Source organism: Momordica charantia, assembly GCF_013281855.1.
Source record: "Momordica charantia cultivar OHB3-1 chromosome 10 unlocalized genomic scaffold, Mcharantia_2.0 BLBB01000010.1, whole genome shotgun sequence".
NCBI classification, from domain to species: Eukaryota; Viridiplantae; Streptophyta; class Magnoliopsida; order Cucurbitales; family Cucurbitaceae; genus Momordica; species Momordica charantia.
Window position 1 is genome coordinate 7,496,824 of NW_028275158.1, and position 21,466 is coordinate 7,518,289.

Sequence of the window (21,466 nt, forward strand, 5' to 3'; positions counted from 1 at the left end):
CGCTTCTAAAGTTGCCTTATTCTCCATCATGACACATAAGGAAGGATTAGACAAATTCTTCAAATCATGCTAGCAAATCTCAATACAATAAAGACTTATAGCCTCGACAAATTCCAAAACAGTGTTCGAGTCGATCGCCACCGCACCCCACCGTGACCCATATTTTGCTCCGTCGTCATTGCCTCTGGACTCTAAACAAGGATGCAACGAAGATGAAGAGTCATCCCAAGAAATTGTACACAGTTGCCCTCTTCAATTTTGTAACTGATAACTCTTCAAAACGTCCTGATGATGAAGCCACAAACCATACAAAACAATGTTGCCTTTGATTTTGTCAGCCGCAACAACACTATCGACATCCAATGGAGAGATTCCCGACACCTGACCACCATCTAACATCACAGAAACCAGCGGGAAAGAAGGACCCTCCCCGAAAATCACCTCCACAATAACAATAGAGGTCTCTGTTATATCTCAATCCATGCTACTTACTACAGAAGAACTGGAACAAAGCAGAGAGAAACACCCACTAAAAAAACTCAATCGGACGACGGAGAGAAAACACACACCCTCCACACAGAAGATAAGGAGAGGAGGTCCCATGGCCACGGGCACTCCCCTCCCCACTTTTTTCTCACACTCATTTGAAAAAACTTAGTCTTAGAGAGAAAAATGTATTAAAAAAATCGTATAATACATCAAAATACAATATTTTACTTTTTAAACTTCAGGATATTATTATCTAAGAAGCATTATAACTCACCCATTGGTTTATAATTGCCCACCATGTGCATGGATTTTTATGTGAGCTAGGGAAATGAACATTAAACATAATAGCATTATTAATTAATTGTTAACATATTAGTCTTAATAAAGTTTAATTATTACATTTATAATTAATATTTTATCTTATTTTAATTATTCATATTAGTTCTTATGAATAATTTAATTCTCTGATATTAGCATTTTAATTAATTCAAACCCATTTAATTATTTCTTACTAATTAAATTTAGCTATTAAGTATTGAGTCTTACTTTTAGTTAATAATGTAAAAAGTATTTATTTATTTTTATTTTAATTAAATATTATAATATATTAAATAATACTATTTTTAATTTATAATTCTATTATCATTAATTTTTCTCTTAAATAATACTAATCTAAATCGCAGTCTAGTATCTATCTCTAAGTAAAAGTTGTGACTTTTAACTAAAATATTCAAACACATAAATTTAGTTCTCATATATTAATTATGTTGCCTATTTAAACACGTATAAATAAAAAAAATGATCTCAAACATTTAACTCCTAGATAATTAATATTCATATCCAGGAAAGAAAAGCTGCCATATAAACCTTTAAAAGGTGTTACAAACTTGTATCTAAAATATGTATTTGTACTCAATGTTTTTGCAACCAATATCATTTTTTTCCCCTTTTTTTTATGAAAAAATATGAAACATTGAGCATTCAACAAGTAAATAAATCAATAATCTCGCTAAAACGAGCCTAACTCGAAAAAATCAATAACCTTTTTTAAGGTGGTACCACATTTATTCGACTTTCTACTCTTATATTTGAAATATATAATGCTGAAAAAGATTTTAATACGACTTATTAATTAATAGACCCATTTTACATTGGTGTTAGACCTTTGATTGGTTGGCAATATCTACATCTACCTTTTTCAAAGTCTTTGGTTCAACCCTCCATGACTATTGTGAAAATTCGATTTAGGCCTTCGTAACATATATTGAAAAATATTTATTTGATAATAAATAATAACATCGTCATGAATCAATTTCAAAACATCAAAGCTCATAGAGGACAATTGTCTTCTTTTTTTTTCCTTTTTTTTTTTTAAATTGAGTACAACAATATCAATATGACTTGTCACGCAATGATAGAATACACCATTGTTATTAAGACAAAACATTACAATTTTACCCAATTTTGAACATAAAGTAATCAATTTAATAATTTGAATAAAAAGAAAGCCCTAAAGCCTGACCCGACCCGAGACACGATCATCTCGAAGCCGGGCTCGGCGGAGCGTTGTTTGTATCAGAAAGCCGACGCCGATCCCCGCACCGTCTTCTCTTCTCTTCTCTTCTCTTCAAGTTTCATGTTGTGCGTTCGCCCCGTTTCTCAGCTTTCCCCTCCCACTTCCAACCCTAATTTTCGCGGCCAGACGAAAATGGCGATCAGGAGATTGCTTCTTCTTCTGAAGCCATTTGATGCCAACCCCGTCCTCCATTCCGACGGCTTTACTCGCTTCACCAGCCCCCAGGTGATAGCTAATTCCACTTTTCTCTTCCATTCTGATTCAATGCTCTGTGTGTCGGCCATCAATTTTAGTCCGGAAGTTCATTTCTTCGTCCCGTATTCTTTCTGGGTTGATGGGTTTCTGATGTATTTCGGTTTTTGCTTCTGCATTTGCAATTATGAGCGGATATTGTTTTTAGGTTTAAATCATGTTTTTGTTATTCAGCTTTTAAGCCTATTTTGTTTTGGTTTCTGATCAAACATTCCATTTTAGTCCTTTTAACTCTACAACTACTCCGGATTGGCCTAGTGATCATTTGGACAGGTGAGAATTGGAGTATGGGTTCAAACTCTTGGCCACTTACGTTATTAAGATTTGACTATTTGTTTTCTAACGTTTGAATGTTGTAAGATTAAACAATCGTCCATAGATTAGTGGAGATGTGTGTAAGTTGACTTGATAGCTACAATATGAGAAGGGAAAAAAAAGGGAAAAAAAACTTTGGATGGAACACTACTGACTATAGTTTTTGTTATTAATGTGTTAATTTATTTAGAGATTTGTATGGGCCATGGGTGTTCTCCTTGTCCATTTGATGTCTCTTCTGGTTCCCACATGGGAATTTATTCTCTCCCAAGATCATGGATTTAATTTAGATGATTCGTTGTCTCTGGTAATAAATAAACAGGAAAAATTAATACTTTTTTTTAATTGTGTACTTATTGAGTCATGAGCGAGTTAAATTTGATCTCGAAGTCTTAATTTCATAAGATTGAACCCTGAAGTTAATTTAGTGGTGGAATTAATTTGCTCTTCTTTTCCTAATGGGTAAAATTAAATCCTGGTGTATTTTGGTCGGTAATTGTCTCTTACCTAAGAACAATATATATAACTTGCTTTATTCTAAAAGATAAAAAATAATTATATCAATAAGTTTTAGTAATGGTGGTGTCTGGGCAAAAATAGCCTTTGGATTGCTGGCTGGCTTCCTCCCCTTGCTGACGTAATGGCTCTGCCTCATGTACTGCGTTCGAATCTTAGATTTAATGGTGGTGTCTGGGCTAACTTAGATGCACTTCAACTAGACGTTTCAACTAGTTGGGTTGAGATTGTATGGCTTCATCGTCCTGTCTCCACCCCCTTGAATCATTATGTGTCCTCATTAATCTCCTAGTAATACTTTTGAAAGGTTTGGCATTCTCTGATGGGGAGTTTATTGCTTTCCACAGGAATTTTCTCCATTAATACATGTACTTTTATAAAATTAAAAATTTTAGTTATATTGTAAATTAATGGCAATAGATATATTTTTGTGATTTTTTTAAATGAAAAAAAAAGCATACATTTTCATACTATTCATATAATTTATATGGATTTAACTATATTGTAGACTTTTTGAAATGGGGTTTCAGAGGAATAGTAGGCTTTTTGAAGCAAAAGTTCCTTGAGGATTCTTTTTGTAATAGTATACTCTGGGTGGATAGCAAACCAAAAGAAATTCTTTTGTAATTACACTTTTATTTCGATTATGATTGGAAAGCAGCGGTTGTTTAGAGCTTGGGAGAGGGTTTTCTCAACCCTCAACCCATAGCCTGTCTTCTCTTTTTTTTTAGCTGTTTTTAAGTGTGACTTTTATCCCAAAAAAAAAAAAAGAAAAAAAGAAACGACGCATAATATTAATAAATATAAAAGGGGTCAGGAGTGGGGTCCAGAAGAGTACTCCCCATCCCCCTCCTTAAAATCAAAATGGGGACAAAATTTTCTGCCTTATCCCATCCCTCCTTGAAATAGGGGGAGATTCTCGTGTGGGAAATTTAGGTGACCTGACTAATCTCCTTGTTCTCTGTTTTTTATTTGTCTGAAGGGAAGTTTGTTCAACTGCTTACAATATCAGCATTGAAGAAGAATGAATATTGATATATTAAAATTGGGCACAATGATTTAAAATGATTGTATACAACTTCTAATCTCAACTTTTGAAAGTTTCTGCCTATTGACAGATGCATATGATGGAGATCTTGAAATGCTCTCTCATTTTAGTCGATATTCTATATTTTTGTTATTAGCCTTGGCCATTCCTTGTTTTCTTTGTCTATGCCAGGTAAAATTATGAACATCCTTGTTGGTTTTTGATTTTATATATTTCTTGAATCTATACTCCTACATATTCAATGGAGTCTGCTAAGTGCTAAATATAACTGTTAAATACTCATATAATGATTTATAAAATTTTGTTGGAAATTTGTGACATTTGCAGGTCTTACGCCACTTAGAGAACAGAAATGAAGTGCACAGGGAAGCTATAAATCTTTGTAAGGATATTTTGCAGCAGAAGCCTGTGGATTGGGAACCTGTATTACGCAATGATCTATCCGAGCCAATTCGTGATGTAGACCTTGTCGTCACGGTTGGTGGTGATGGCACCCTTTTGCAGGCGAGCCATTTCTTGGACGAGTCAATCCCTGTTATTGGAGTAAATTCTGATCCTACTCAAGTGGATGAGGTAACTCTGTGATCTTATAACTCTAGGTATTTCCTTTAAGTCCTTTGAAAGCCTTGATGATTGATGGAGATTTATTTTAGATTAAATTACAAATTGTAGTCCTTAAACTTTTATTATTGTCTCTATTTAGTCTTTAAACTTTAAAGAATTTGAATTATGCTCTTGAACTTTGAATATCAATTCTTTGTATTTTTTGTTATTTAAATGATGATGCAACGTGTCTATTGGACAAATGTCAATTGAATTGACACAAAATGATAGACAGATAACAATAGGACATGAGTAATTGGACAAAATAAAATAATATGTGCAACAATTTTCTCTTTTAAGCCACATATCAGATCCCTTTTGAAGAACAAATATTTTGTCCAGCTATCCACTTTCGTTTGTCATTTATCCCTCACTTTGTGCCAAATCAACCAATCTATATAACGCATTTTCAAAGGCTAAGGATATCATTAAAACTTTTCGAAGTTCAGGAACTAAATAGAGACACAACACATAGTCTAGATTTGTAATTAAACCTTTATTATACTTTATTGTAGTATTTACAAAATATATTTTGGTCTAGGTGGAAGAGTTCAGCAATGAGTTTGATGCTTCTAGAAGCACAGGTCATCTTTGTGCTGCCACTGTCAAAAACTTTGAACAAGTAAGTCTGCTTTACCTTACCTTAAAAGAGTGTGTGGCTTTGGATGTCTGTCTGTTGTGTGGGTGTGGAGAGAGATTATAGGCTATTTCCATTGCTTGTTTTGTCTGCCTCTCTGTGGGATGTAGACAATAATCCTAAATTTGCTAGCAGGTTTCTGCATGAAGCATGATATATCAAATTATCCACTTGACCATAATATGATTTTGGAAAACAATCTTTACTTCTAACGAAATTGTCGTTTCGAACGATTGGATAGGCCGGTATCTGATTTCGAGTGAAATGAGTTTTAAGCCTCTATCAAGTCCTTATATTTGATTTTGGCTCTTTTAGATATTTATTAGCAGTAGCTGCTCCATTTCAATGGAAGTGGAACAGTATTAACTACCGGTAGAGACCATTTATAAGCCGATAGGAAACCAGACTGAACAATTTTCTTTTGGGACTATTTAGAACAATTTTCAAAACCTCATGGACTGAACTGTCACATTTTGAAATCCAGGAACCAAATAGAATCTAACTTAAATTTCAAGGACTAAAAATGTAATTTCCCCTAACTCTTTTTATATATACGAGAAAATATAAGTATTGTGGATAATAAGATGGTGTAAAATTAAATAAATTAGGGTTTTGTAGCCGTGGTTGGGTTTGTAGCCAATGAAATACAGTTGAGGATTAATTTGGTAAAACACAGGTAGAATTACCCGATAGTGGTGATGGAATTATCGAAGTTTCAATTTTATGAAGTATGTCGATAGATAGTAATAAAAACGTGGATAAATATTTCATATTCACTTTGAAGAACATTGTAGCTCCCATTCGAAGGAATGCGCAAGGGCTGAGTGAAATGATCATCTCAATTTGCTAGATAGTTGGATTCTTGCATATTCCCCCCTCTTCTTCTTCATTTTTTTTTAATAAATAAGTTTTAATTTAAAATTCAATCCTATAAGATTGAATTTGTAAAGCCAATGGCTACTTCCAAGTTTCGGTTGCCGGGGAAAACGGGAATGTCTTGAGGTTGTTGACATCACTTTAATATCATAAGTTCTGATTTTTGAGAGGGATTTTTATAATCTCCTCATGCTAGTTTAGGGGCTCAAGTAAAACATACGAGCGAAACCGACTTTTCCAACAAGCAAATCGACTTATTGACCACGGGCTCGATCGTTTTCATACAGGTATTAGATAGCATCCTTAGTGGTGTCGCAGGCCCTTCCAAGTTGTCGAGGATATCCATATCTGTAAATTCAGAGTTACTCACAAGCTATCCTCTCAATGACATACTAATTGCACATCCGTGTCCTGCATCGGTCTCTCGGTTCTCGTTCAAGTAAGAATCGTCCTCCTATGCTTGGTTCCTCTTTCTTGTGTCTCACTTGTATTTGATTATCTTCACTGACCCCTTCCACCCTGCAGAATTGGGAATGAGCAGTCATCTTCACCTTTGTTGAACTGTCGATCGAGTGGTCTAAGAATTTCGACTGCTGCTGGATCAACCGCTGCAATGCTATCAGCAGGTGGATTTCCCATGCCCATTCTATCTCAGGACCTTCAGTACATGGTACGAGAACCCATCAACCCTGGAAATCTATTCACTTTTATGCACGGGACGGTATCCCCCAATCAGTCGATTGAAATGGCCTGGTTGTGTAAAGAGGGTGTGATTTACATTGATGGTTCTCATGTTTTTCATCCTATTCAATATGGTGATATCGTCGAAATATCTTCCAAGGCCCCGAGTCTCGAAGTTTTCTTGCCCACCCGTATGTTGTATGCGGCAGAAGAAACTTCAAAAGACATGCATATCCAAACTAGATCTCGTATATAATTGCACATACAAGCAGCTGAGTTGCAGTTCGAGTTGGCATCTGCAACTTAGAAGAACCGTTTTGACCATAGATTGAGCATGAAGTTTATCTATCTGCGGGATCGATTTGGCTTCGGAGAACCCGGGGTTATATCAGCTACTTTCTAGTTTAATATTGTGAATCAACTTGTAAGATGAATTACAACACCCATCTCATGGACAAAGGGAGGCATTGCCAAGAGTCTTAACAATCTTTCTGTATATATAGAATGGAGGTTGACAAGTGCCCTCTCTAGCTGAAAACTGAGTTGTGAACCATATTACCTGGATTATGATCTATCCCCCGTGCGGTAAAATTTTGAAACGTATCTTCATGTTTCGATATTTCGATTCTAAATCATGTGTATATTAATCATTCTAGCCACATTTGTAGCATATTTTTGTGCGTAGGTATAGAGAACTCGATTTGAAATGGTAAAAATAAATATAAAGAGTAGCAAAAATTTACTTTCCCTATTCAGGAAATGAAGCAATAACAACCATATGCTAAGTATAATGTGTACCTTTTCTTCAGATGAGGGCTATCTTCATAATGTCTGATTTGTTGACAAAAGAAACATGGTAGAAGTCTTAATATTACTAATGAATCCTACATTTGTGTTTCTTTTGTGGTTTTTCATTCAAGGAAGAAGAAGAAGAAAAGATTGTGTTGGTGGTGGAAGTTAATTTTTGTTAGATTTGATGGTCCACGAACTGGAAGATAAAAAGGCAGCATCCTATTTTCTTGTGTGATCCTTCACATTTGGCTTCAAACTATGAAAAGAAAAAAGTGAATAGAACCTTAAAGCGAGCGAGTTGATCAGGCCTTTTGGTCCACCAATGTCAACTTGTCAACTTCCATCTCACAATCTACAATGAGTTTCACGATTCCGCTAAAATGTCAAGATCAAAATTTCATGTAGGCAAAATGTCAAGATCAAAATTTCATGTAGGCAAAAGCGTTGTTTACTTACGTGAACATTTGAGGGCGACGAGAGAGCTGAGGTCGTTTGATTGGGGACAGAATCAAGTTGCGTAGAGTCATGGAGGGGTTGGCAGCTCCAGTTCCAAACGCAGTGTGAGCTCCAGCTCTTCTGTTTCCAGCTTCCATTGCCATTGGAGGAGCTTGTTTCGGAGGTGACCCAACGGAAATGTCGAAGTGACCACCAGAGTTCCCGCTATTCTGTCTTGCTGGCCATATTTCCTCTCTTGGTCCTGGGGTTTCAGGAGCGGACACCAGCCAGTCTGCAAGAAATAAGTCAACTTGTTTTGGAAATACGATGAGCAAACATCTGTTAATATTTTGAACGGAAAGTTGATGCAGTAGAATCTAAAACGACGCGACAATAAACGTGAAAGCTTGCATAGGTTAAGTCTGAAAATAGAGAAAACGTGGGAGAAGTTATTGTTTTTAAAAGGGGATTATGGCAAAATTAGGTAGATAATGGAGAAGCAAAACTCAATGGGGGAATAAAACTTTTAGGTTGAAAAGAGAGGAAATATGGAAGAAACTTCCACGTTTATTGTCATGTTGTTCCAGATTCTCTTAGATCAACTTTCCATTAAAAATATTAACGAACGTTTGCTCGATATTATTGAAATGTTTTGAAAGGTCAAGGACCGTATTAAAACTTTTGAAATAGTAGGAGTATTTTTTAAACTAAGGACAAAGTTTAGGGATATTTTTGAAATTAAAGGCAGAGTTCTGGACTATTTTTTGAAAGCTAAATAATAATACCCATAATATAAATAGAAATCTCAATATCATGAAAGCATCAAATGTTTAAGGTTTCAATTCTATAAGACTAGAAAGAGAAAAAGATTACCTTTCCTCATGGGTTCTCTGCTATCCATCATATTAACAGGGTTTGAGAACAAATCAGGCTCATTTCTTGGATAAAAATTGCTCACAGGCTGGATGGCAGAACGTTTTAGTGATTCATGATCATTCCTCAATTGATCATACATTTCATCTAGTTTCCTCTTCTGCCTAACATGCAAACGAGTATTCTGGATCAGGATCTTAAAAACCCATCTGGAACTAGTTAAGAAATCGGAAGCAAAAATGAAAGAAAATGACCTGGATTTTTCAGCAAACTTCTCCTGGAGCTCTTGTTTGTCTTTGGTTAAATTCTCCATCTCTCGCTCCATCATCTGGCATCTCTTGGCCATTTTTTGGTATGCAGTATGCACCTGCTCCAGTTTCTCGGTAAACTTTTCTTGCATCACCTCACATTTCTGCCGGCATTGAGCCACGATTCTGTTCATTTTGTACTGCATTTCCAATTCCTTTTGTCCAATATAGAACATTACACTTCTATATGCACTTTTCATTACTGGAATCAGTCAAGGAAGATTGAAACAATCTATATTTCATATTGTTATAACATAATATTATAATTTTGAATCATTCGTGATCATTTCGAAGGATACAAATCTGAGGAGATATACCAGCCATGGCCATCTGCAATATTTTGTTTTGTGAAAATCAGCAGCAAAACCAGCGGGATAATTCAAGGAAACAGAAAAGTCATACAAGGAAAAGGTTGAAAATTGAACTTAGGTAGGCAGGCTAAATGCAATCCTTTGAAGAAAATACTTACATTTACCCATTCATCATTTGGATTGATGTCCACAGGTTTCATGAGACTGCCAAACAGAAATAGGAAGCATGTAAGAGAAGATAAAATCATATTGTCTGTGTACCTGTAAATCCATGGAAAAAATAGTTGTCCATATGGTGATAATAAATTTACTAAGTTGATATGACTGGTACATCTGCTGATGGGTCCTCTTAGAGATTTCTAACATGCTATTGATAAAATTACATTTCTGTTTTTCTTCAACCTTGCAACTGGTGTAAAATCAACCCTTGTTTGAAGAGAACAACAGTTAAGCAATGCTGAGACTTGAAAGGGTCATAATAACAAAACTCTTCACCTTTTAGAAAGAACTTGATCACAAATTGGGCATGCTCCATCATTGCCAAGGATCTTGCTCGCATCTTCTTGGCCTTTACACCGTTAAGGAACAATTATGCAACAAAACCACGTACATTTACTAATAACATGCCAGGTAAATATTCACCAAATTAAACGATACAAAATGAAAATTTTTTACAAGCTTAGGATACACAACAGGTGACCACAAGTTGTCGAGATAGCTCGGCCTTCAAGTTCTCTCCAGCAAGCATTGCATTTCATTATTAACCTTCAGAAGTAATCTCTAATTCCATGGAATACTGGGGAAATCATAGACCCTGTAATGAAAATCATACGAAGAAGGATCATCATACACTTCTGTGTTTCTTGTCCTTGGATTTCAAGACTTCAAGAAGTTTTCGTGCAAAAATAAAATTTGCTAAGGTTATCTTGTTGCCTTGCAGATCATTTCGTACCATAAAGCTTGACAAAGGAAGCGCGTATCATTTGCTAAAATTAAAAGGCATAACGCGGATCGGACTTCGTGTTCAAATAATGAAGTAAATTAGGCAATGTAAACCATGTAACAGATACCAAACTACTCGAAATATTACAGGGAGTGTGGTGTTGGTTACTTAGGTCCCACTTCTCTGTCGATCGAAATCTGAAAGAAGAAAAACCAACAAAATTCAGTGTCGGTTAGGTTAATCCAATCTGTGAAAATATCAAGGATCCAAACTTTCATTGTTCACTGTTGAGTCCAGAAATCAAACAAAATCACTTTTTGGCTACCAAAATAAGTTTGAAGGCTGCGAATTAAGCATAAAGTTCTAAAACGTGAATGCCAAGAAGCTCTTCTCGATAGTAAAATAATATCAATGGATGGCTTCCACCCTATCCACGAAGACAAAATTCAACGTGGTAATAGGAATCTTAGTTTTTCCTTAACCCTAAGCACTTACCATGTAAATGATGGAATATAAAGATACTTCAGTCTTGTCAATTTGTCATACCGAACTTCTATAAATTCTCCCATTTAATCCAAAATTTTCAGAAAATAGCATTTCTTCTAAAGGTTTTAGAGCCATATATAACTAAAGGACAAAAATTCGTCGAGAATGTAACTAATAGAACCAATAACATCTGTAAACTGATTGCATCAGACAGAAACAGGAACTCAATCTGAAATGGAGATTGTTGTTTTAAGATTTACTCAAGGGCAGGGGCATAATCCAAGCTCGTCACGGGGAACATAAATGATACCAGCCAAAGAACTTGACTGCTACAGCTGTACATGTTCCCTTCAGAATTCCATTTTTCTCGGCATATATTATATTTTGGAAAATTCCAGCCCAAAAAAAGAATAGACAGCACTACCATGTTTAAAGAATCTTGTTTTTTTCCTTTCTATAACATGAAGAGATAAAAGAAGTCGTTTCAATTGCCAGTTACAAAGATATTTCTTAGCTTCAACTCGAGGAATAAAAACACTATGATTCTACCTCATTTCCGATGTTCATGTGAAGATATAATAATAACAGTACTAAATGGTACTATATACGTTAAAAACCTCAAATCAGGTTTCCTTGCATTATGTGGGGACAAGATACGAGTAAAAGTCGAATTAATCAAACAAAAAATAAATGGGGAAGCTACCAGGGTTTGATCAATAGTTCCAAACTTTTTGATAAAGTAATGTGGTTCTTCAACATCATTCTCTGTTTTCTCCCAAAACTCTTTTTCATAAATGTAGGTAGAACGGGTGGAAATCCTAAATATCTCGAGGGAAAACTTGAACAACAATAATTGCCAGAATACGAACTAATTAATTACCCAATAACAGACACCTTAAAAAGAAAACAGAAAAACCAAAGGAATCAAAACTATCTTGCTTGCAGGACTGAAATAGATTTAATAAAATTTAACCTAAAAGAAAATGGAACTCGGAAGCAAGAAATAGCATTTTACTCGAAAACAAGTCGGCACTTGGAAATACTCTGATCGCAGTCGAATTACTTGACAGAAAACTCCTATGAGATTCCAAAAGGCGAGAAAGTTAGAAGACAGAAAATCTTCAAAGTAGAAGCAAATATACCTCGAAATTCTCAGACAAAATCTTCACCGCAAAGAATATGAATCCAATCTTCAGCCTTCCCCCGTGTTCAATTGGAAATGCGAATCTGAACAATTTTGAAGAGCATAAACGCTTGAAAACACTGGAGAAAAAGAGAAATCGAAAACCTCAGAGAGCGGTCGATGAAGATCGAATTTGGCGGGAAATGTTCTTCGGAGTTGCGATCTCTGGTTACTGTCGCGCGAATGGACAAAACTTCGAAGCTCGGTGCAGCGAAAAAACTGAAATTTAAAAATCAAATTTATAGCCCGAAGGAAAATAAATTCATCTTCATCTTCTTTTCTTTTTTTTCTTTTTTTCCTTTTTTCTTTTTTTTTCTCTCAAATATATAGTGTTTTTAAAATATTTTTAAAAAAATATATGAGTTAAAAACATAGGCTAAATTATGACTATGGATTTTACAGTTTTGAAGTAATTTTAATTTGGTTGATATGATTTTAAAATTTTTAATTTATTCTCTGTTAGTTGAATTTTATTTTTATTTAGTCTGTAAGGTTTTAAAAATTTCAATTCTGTTAGGTTTAATCCTACCTTAAAAGCTGTTTATATCTTTAACATATTGAATATATGATTTTTTTTTTGTTCTTTTTACTTACAATGATAAATTGACATTTTTTATTTGATTAATAATGTTAATTCACCATATTAGAGTTTAGGGCGGAGTAAGAAATATGAAAAAAAAAAAGAGTGATTTTTTCAAGTAGTAAATGTTTATCCAAGCTATAAAGACGAAATTGAAACGATTAAAAATTATAAGGCTTAAATTGAGATTTTTAGAACCATACTGGGATGAAATTGGTAATTTAGATGGAAACATATAATAATTTATAAGATCTTATCTTAAACAAATTTAAAAGTTGTTATATATTTTTTTTTGAATGATAATTTATTAGGTCATTTTAGTGGTTTAAAAGTTGTTATATATCTTTTTGAATGATTAATTTTCTAGGTATTTTAAACTACTACAATTATCTCTTTTTTTAGTAACAATTATCTTGTTACCAAGTGTAATTCAAATTTATAACCTTTGAAAAATGTCACAAAAATTTTAATTAGTTGAATCAGACCTCAACTTCGTGGTAATCTTCTATTACTTTTTATAAATGTCATAGACATCTAACATTTTAATAGTATGATGAAACAATAATTAAAATTTTAAGAGCATATAAACTAAATTAACGTTGAAGTATAAAGACTAAAAGTCAATTTAATCCAATTTTGACTATGCAATATTAAACTATTAATGTCTGAGGTGTCAATTTCATAGAGATTTCAATAATATCGATATCAATATATATCATTTAAAAAATTATAGAAATAAAAAACAAAAAAAATTGATTAATAAATAAGTAATTTTCACCCCTTACGTATTTTACAAATCTTATTGTTTATATTTATATTCATATTTACGGCTTTTTTTTTGTTTAAATAATATTTCTTTTTTCATTTTAGTCCATGTATTTTTAAAATGTTTATTTAGTCTTTATATTTTTTACTTTTGTTCATTTTAGTCTTTCTACTTTCAAAATATCTGTTTTTTTTGTTTCTATAATTTTAAAAATAGAATAATTTAGTTTTTATTTGCAAAAACTCAACACGAATTTTATACACACTAGAGACCTTTAAATATCAACTTATGGTTATATTTCAAGAAATTTAGTAAATGAAGTTTTATACTAAAATTATAATTGAAAAAAATGAAATAAAAATAAAAATAAAGGGACCAAAATGATCAGTTTTTTAAAATACAAGGACTAAAATGAACATTATGAGAGTACATAGACTAAACTAAACAAAATTTGAAAATACATAAACTAAAATGAATAAAAATAAATGAAAGTTGAAAAATACTACCACGAAAATAGTATATATACTTTTACAATATACAAACAAATGCTAATTGGCTTCTAAAATCACTATTGGATCTTTCAATTTATAAAAATATCATATGAATATATTTTATTTTGAAAACAAAGAACGGCAGCTGATAGGTGGGACATAATTGTGACATATTTGGTATTTTTCTTTTCATATTTGATTTATTTTACCACTGTGCTCATAAATTATAAACAAACAAACAATAAATTCTAGGTAATTATTATCACATTGTTATTCAATTATATATATGGGACCCTATCTTTCTTTTGAACCAACCACACTTAAAAATGAAAAGTGAAAATGACCTCTAATCTTTTGAACATAAAGAAATAAGTCTCATTTTTTTCTTCTTTTTAATCAATTATCCACGAGGGACAGAGAAGTCTAAACTTATGTAGCTTGTATTTAAATATATTCATAAGTGAATGTAAGTTTAGCTCCGAGCACTGTGACTCAAAATTTAATAAAATAAAAAGAAAACCACGAGGATGAATCCAACAATTTTTTTATTTTTTATTTTTACATTCTCATAATTTATTAATTAAACTCTAATTAGGAACTTTTTCTTATTTAAATTTTTTTAAAAAACAAATCTAGTATACAAGTCCAAATTGATTGATTCTTATTCGAAGCCACCCGTATGATATTAATCATTTTGTCATATTGATATCCTCTCGTCCTATGGATAATAAACATGTGTTTTTTCTTTCTTTAAAGAAAATCCATTAGCATAATTTTTGTGTTGATTTTGATTTTTTTTTTCAATTTAACATCTTTTTTGTTATGTTTTAAAATCTAATTTTCAAATTGAAATTAATTTCATAATCGTTTTGTTTTCGTCTTTTTGTTCTTAAAAACTATCTTTTTTGCTTGGCCACAATTTCTTTTAATGTGTTTTAAAAAACGTAATTTAATTCTTAGTCAAATTTAAAAAATAAAAATTACTTTTTTTTTTGTTTTAAAAAATTCAGCTTAGATTTTGAAAATTATTTCTAAATATATATATAACAAGAACAAATAAATACATAAATAAAAGTAGTACATATATATAAAAGTTAAATTTTCATCCACATCGACAAAAATAAAATGATAATTAAACAGGATCTTATTTCTTTTCAAGAATGGATAACCTTATTTATTTATACACACTATTTATTAGCTCATTTTCCATTTACTTTATATAATGTTATTAATGCATAAATATAGAAATATGTTTTATCATACGAATACAATTTAGGTGGTTGTTTTTAATGGGTCATTGAGCTTTTATGGTTAAAGTACAGTTTTGGGCTCACATATTTTTTTTAATTTGGTTTAAGTTTTAAAATTTATAAGAAAAAGAAAATGCAAAAACATCTTAAAATTTTAATTTGAGCAGTCACTCATTTAATGTTATGGAATCGTTATAATTTAATATTGTCGTTATAACTTCATTAGTTATAACTTAAAAGATGCAAAAAAATTATCACTCAATTATAAGAGTTATGGCAATTAAGTTCTAAATCTTAAATTACCTCAAATGATGAGGGTGTTGCAATTATACACCATAAAACTTAAATTATTGTTGTTAAATCTACCTATATATGAAGTTATTATTGTTTTTTTAGTACAATATATTGGGGTGGGATCGAACTACAACTTCTTAGTTGGAGGTACATTTCAATTACCACTAAGCTGGGGGTGCCCGGAGCACCTCATCTTGTCATTTCGTCGTTGCTCATTCCCGTTAGGCCTGAATGTTTGGCCTTTCGCTCGCTTTGACAAAGCTATTATTGTTGTAGTTTAATGACGGATCTAAAATCATAGACATTAGGAAATAAAACAAGTTGCATCACTTTCCCTTTTTTTTTTCTTTTTCTTTTTTTTTCTTTGTTGAAGATTTTGATATCAATGACCAAATTTAAAACTTCAAATAGAACTTTTTAAACTTGGCGAACACTAAAAATGAAGGTAAATTTTAGAGACTGAAACTATATTGTAATTACATTTATCGTTTAGAAGGTATCTGATTTATGGGTTACGTTTGGATATTTCTCATATATAAGTTCATTTATCCGGTCAAGTCATAAATTTGTCCTACTAGCTATGTAAAGTTAAGGTTCATATAAACTTAACTTTTATGCTACCTACTAACTTTTACTATTCATGTCGGCACGAACATATAACTCACCTGGTCAAAACATACACTCCTGAACTCCGTAAAGGTTCGAGAATCCTTCCACCCATTTTGTTGAACTAAAAAGAAAAGAAAAACTTACTTCTCAAACAAATCATAAGTTACACAAATTCATATTTTTATAGCCAATTTCTTTAGGTAATCCAAATCTAGATTATATGAACTCGAACTCCTCAATAACTTACTAAAACTACAAGTCTCAAACATTTCTTCATGGTTGAGAGAAATTTTATGAATGAATTTATATTAGTATATATGATGATGCACTTCATCATCTATCTATGTTAATTCATGTGATATCGAAGAAAATAAAACAAATGAATGGAAATTTTATGAATTACGTTAGGATAATCCATAGTTAAGAAGTCAAACTTATATTTCATATGTGAGTTCATTTATTCGGTCAAGTCATAAATTTGTCCTACTAGCTATGTAAACCTATAAATTTAACTTTTATACTACCTACTAACTTTTACCATTCATATACGTCGACACGAGCATATAACTCAACTGGCCGTCACGACATGCACTACTAAACTCCCTAAAGGTCGGGAGTTCGAGAATCCCTCCACCCCTTCCATTCAACTAAAAGAAATTATTACTCAAATAAATCATAAGTGAAACAAGTTCATATTTTTATAACCTATTTCTTTAGGTAATAATTTGATTATACAAATTCAGACTCCTAAACAACGTACTAAAACTACAAGTCTCAAACATTTTCTCATCGTTGAGACAAATTTTATAAATGAAGTGAACTTATATTAGTATATACGATGATGTACTTCATCATCTATGTGTTAATTTATATAACGGTGGAGGTAAGTAAGATATTTTCAAATTACATAGGCGAAATTAAGATATTTTTATATGATATCGAAGAAAATAAAACAAATGAAAAAAGGTTTAAAATGTAGGTTAAACAAAATATCAAGGAAAAAAAAAAGAGCAATTAGTTCATTAACAAATTTGATTCCACGATCACAATCCACTATCTACTAGGAGGAGACGACATGTCGTAGTGGAGGTGGAGGTGGAGGAGTACGACAGGAGATCAGAGGTGCAACGTGGAGAAAACTGGAGGGAGGAACTGATACCAAAATATCAGTCCCGTTTCGCACTGCGAATCACAAATCAAATCCCCTTCTTAAACCTCTCCCAACTTGATCCACTCGCTCCCCAAGGAACCTCATTCCATTTCAATCTTCCCCAGAAATTTTCAAATTCAGAGGTTTTTCAAAGATTGAAACCGATTCTCGCGGAACCAGGTGAAGAGGGGAAGTTTTTCTTTTTTCCTTTTGGGGTTTTCGAGAGAATTTTGGTGATGATGAATGGGATTTAGGATTTTCCGGTGTAGAAGGGTTGGAAGAGAGGATGAAGATTCAGTGCAATGTCTGCGAGGTGGCGGAGGCCACCGTACTGTGTTGTGCCGATGAGGCGGCGTTGTGCTGGGCCTGCGACGAGAAGATTCACGCCGCCAACAAGCTCGCCAGCAAGCACCAGAGAGTTCCTCTCTCTGGTTCTTCGTCTCAGATGCCCAAATGCGACATCTGCCAGGTATAGTATAATCAATCGCTCTTTCTTAGTATTACATCAATTTCGGATGGTTCCAGAGAATTGAGGTTTACTTAATGAATTGATTGGAATTCACTTCCTATTTTGATATGAATATGGAGTAGTATGTTAAGAATTGAGGTATCCACTCCAATCTATCAGAGATTTAAAAGGGGTAGTTTCAGAAGTTCTTGGAGAGAACTAGCTAAATCAACTAACATATAATCGAATCTGTTGCCAAATCTTATGAGCCTCTCCATATTTTCCCTGGAAAACTCTTCTAGTTATATATTTCCAGATCTCATTAAGGGCTGATAATTATCCTTGTGACAAAGAAAAGAAAAGTAGGTTCCAGCTCGAGATGAGGCTGTATGGACAATTTTAGAGCTCTGAAATGCTGGTAGATAGATCTTTAAATGCTTTCCAATCTAGTAATAGAGGAAAAGTGGGCCTTTAATGTTTTAGGCCAGTGTCTATATGTGGGGAGAAGTCTAAAATGGAGTAGTATGACAGGCGAATTAAAATTACTACAGATAAAACCAATATTTGTATTGATGGCATGCAATTTAATTGATGCTGCTGCATATGAAGCTCTAGGGCTTCAAAAAGTAAATATTAGTAGTGGATTGTGGAATATATAGGATGATAATAAGGGGAGGTCAGTCTATAGGTTATTCAATCTTACAACTCTGTATCGGTATATCGAAACATATTGATAATAATAGCTTAAGGTTTTTGGATTCAGTCAAGACAAAACAGCTACGCATTGCTAATCAAATTGAAATATTCTTACTTGTGGGGAAATTGAGTGGTTATTTATAACATTGTATTCTTCTCCTTTCTCTCTTTCCCTCTTTTCTCTTGTATTTTGTATTTTGTACTTTTTGGTAGTCTGTTTTTCAGTTGGCAGTGCTCTAAGAAATATACATAGTCCGTCCTATCTATTTTTGGTAGTATATTTGTAGTATTTTCTTGGGAGAATATTAATATCAGCTGTTAGTCAACTTCATTTCTATTTTTGAAGCTCCTTTATCGGTTGAGATTATTGCCCTTTCTGAATAATCTGTGATTTCTTGCAGGAAGCCAGTGGCTACATCTTCTGTTTAGAGGATCGAGCATTACTTTGCAGGAAGTGTGATGTTGCTATACACACGGCAAATACTTATGTTTCTGCTCATCAGCGCTTTCTGCTTACTGGTGTGAAAGTGGCACTTGAGCCAACTGACCCTGTTGCATGTTCTTCCACGCCTAAGGCAGAATCTAGAGAGAAATCTACTGAGACAAAAGTTGTATCACGATCGTTACCTCAAAGAGAATTCTCCATACCCTCTCCTGGTGAACTCAGCAGGTCCCTGTCTATACCAATTGGATCTGAGGACTTTGTGCCAAATAAGATTTTTCTTTCTGGAGATTCTATTTCTGGTGGCTTTTCACAATGGCATATGGACGAATTTATTAATCTGACTGGATTCAACCAGAGTTATGGGTATATGGATAATGGATCATCCAAGGTATGACGATGGTTTTCTGAGATTCAATGAATTCCAAATAATGGTCAATTTTTAGCATGCCTGATGAACTCTTGTTTATATTTATATTGAATCTGCACCCGTGTTTGTTTATGATTGCAGAATATTGAGCATTCTTATCGGTTTCTTGTGCTTGTTGCTTCTGGAATTTAAGAATCTTCCTATTCGTAGGATGCCACTCACGTGTCAAACCTCTTTATAAGTAAATATTTAGTATAGCATTGATACTCTTGTCCATATATACACCCTTCAAGGTTGGTAGAGACTGGAGAGAGAGAGAGAAAGTTATTAGACATGGCGTCGGAGTAGATTCTTGTTTCCAGAGTGCTAGTGCTTATAAATGGAGGAGACTAGGGGGGACTTAAGTCTGTTAACATATCTTTCATACTTCATACAGGACTATTCTAAAAGAGTAATTATTTGATGAACTATAAGACGTAACTTTTGTTTTACCGATTGTAATAGGTTGTGCACGAATTTTTGTATCTTTTGATAATATCCTATCCTCATAGATAACTTAAACTGCAAATAGGTGGACTGAGTAAAGGAAATATGTTTTATGAACTGCACATAATAGTATAATACTGCCAATGGAGATGCAATAAACATTTTGCTTTTCGTTATTGGTGAAATATACCAGGCTGATAGTGGTAAGCTAGGAGATTCTGATTCACCAGTTTTGAGAGCTGCCGAGGTCGAACTGGACGATGATGATGAGTGCTCAGGCCAGGTTCCAGAGGCTTCCTGGACTGTGCCTCAGATTCCCTCCCCACCCACAGCTTCTGGTTTATACTGGCCAAGAAGTTACCATAATTCTATGGATGGTGCTGTTTTTGTTCCTGACATCTCCGGTTCCTCAGAAAGAGTCCAACATTGCTCACATAACGGTACATTTTCGAAACGCAGGAGGCAGTTCTAGATGTCCGAACAAGTTCATTTCTAGTGTTCCAATTCTCAACCTCTGCTGGGTTTGTTGTGTTTATAGTCTTTCAATTACAATTGGATTATAATAAGTGGACACGACCAAAGTTTATTGTTTGAAATGTATACCTGTAACGTAACCACTATAGTTTAGGATTTGTTACATTGATGTAGAAATAAAAACCTGTGCATTAGTTGACCTTCTAGGTATTCTTTTTCAGATTTATTTCATACATCATATGGGGTAGTGTTTGTTTTCACAAGATGATTATGTTCCTATTCATGTTGACCGATTTGATTATTTGTAGTTCTACAAAAGAAAATTTTGTTTTACTATGTATATGTTAATGGCTCCTGTCTTGGTTGTGTAACTGAAATCTCTATCTAATTTTTCCAACTGAGATCATATTATTTCATTACATGTCATTAACATATTTGGTATGATGGTTGGTTTCAAGCCAGGAGACTGACTTTGCTTTATTCTACTGTTGTTTTATGTATCTTTGTTCCTTTATATGGGTCTTTTCATGCTAAAATGGTATATAATGGTCTACTGTAAATGTTTTTTTTTTATCTATCCGTGAGTGTCTGGGCCAGCCTACGTGCACCTTGACTAATCTTAAGGGACAACCGTTTGATCCTACAATATTTAGTGTCGGAAAACACATAGGAATTACTAATTCCTAATTTAGGTGGCTATCATGGGTTTTGAACTCATTGCCTCTTAATTAATCCTAATTTTTTTCGACCAATGAACCACCATAAGTCTAATATAGCACAGTTTTGATTCTTCCCACGCCCACTCAATTTTCTTTTGAATTCTGTAAAAGTGAAACTTTAACAAAAAAGTTATATTGTCAAAACGAACATAGTTCAGTAGTAATTGACATATATCTCTAATCAAAAAGTTGAAAAACAAAAGAGTTGTATTTATAGGAAGTATTATCCTAATCCTTATTGGAATTCCCAGGAGTGTTCGAAAATTCTTTTCCTCGCAGGACACAAGTACAAGTATCTTGTTTTGGCACTTTTTTTTTTATTTAGATTATAATTGTAATTTCGTGTACTATATTTTTATTATTCTAA

At 33.3% G+C, this 21,466-nt stretch overlaps 3 protein-coding genes across 9 annotated transcripts; 2 read left to right on the plus strand and 1 right to left on the minus strand.

The window, feature by feature from the left end:
* The first annotated feature begins 1,978 nt into the window (after positions 1–1,978).
* On the plus strand, positions 1,979–7,625 carry NADK3 (NAD(H) kinase 3). Its single transcript, XM_022287140.2, has 5 exons — positions 1,979–2,290; positions 4,524–4,769; positions 5,341–5,421; positions 6,600–6,751; positions 6,838–7,625. Exons 1-5 carry the CDS (start codon positions 2,126–2,128, stop codon positions 7,247–7,249), a joined length of 1,056 nt encoding a protein of 351 aa, XP_022142832.1. The 5' UTR covers positions 1,979–2,125; the 3' UTR covers positions 7,250–7,625.
* A 128-nt stretch (positions 7,626–7,753) lies between these two features.
* Positions 7,754–12,543, minus strand: HEI10 (RING/U-box superfamily protein). Of its 7 annotated transcripts, none has more exons than XM_022287148.2 (10): positions 12,284–12,543; positions 10,803–10,852; positions 10,401–10,526; positions 10,208–10,280; positions 9,871–9,916; positions 9,701–9,731; positions 9,348–9,603; positions 9,094–9,257; positions 8,242–8,482; positions 7,754–8,137 (listed from the first exon to the last, which is right to left on the minus strand). In XM_022287148.2, the coding sequence occupies exons 3-10, from the start codon at positions 10,468–10,470 to the stop codon at positions 8,131–8,133; spliced, it is 888 nt and encodes a 295-aa protein (XP_022142840.1). In that variant the 5' UTR covers positions 10,471–10,526; positions 10,803–10,852; positions 12,284–12,543; the 3' UTR covers positions 7,754–8,130. The 7 variants fall into 7 exon arrangements, with proteins under 7 accessions (XP_022142840.1, XP_022142833.1, XP_022142834.1 ...); XM_022287141.2 differs by having other exon boundaries at positions 8,242–8,512; positions 12,284–12,542; XM_022287142.2 differs by lacking the exon at positions 12,284–12,543 and adding an exon at positions 11,151–11,258 and having other exon boundaries at positions 8,242–8,512.
* A 4,922-nt stretch (positions 12,544–17,465) lies between these two features.
* LZF1 (light-regulated zinc finger protein 1) lies at positions 17,466–20,681 on the plus strand. Its single transcript, XM_022287209.2, has 3 exons — positions 17,466–17,933; positions 19,010–19,441; positions 20,100–20,681. Exons 1-3 carry the CDS (start codon positions 17,751–17,753, stop codon positions 20,376–20,378), a joined length of 894 nt encoding a protein of 297 aa, XP_022142901.1. The 5' UTR covers positions 17,466–17,750; the 3' UTR covers positions 20,379–20,681.
* Positions 20,682–21,466: the final 785 nt, after the last annotated feature.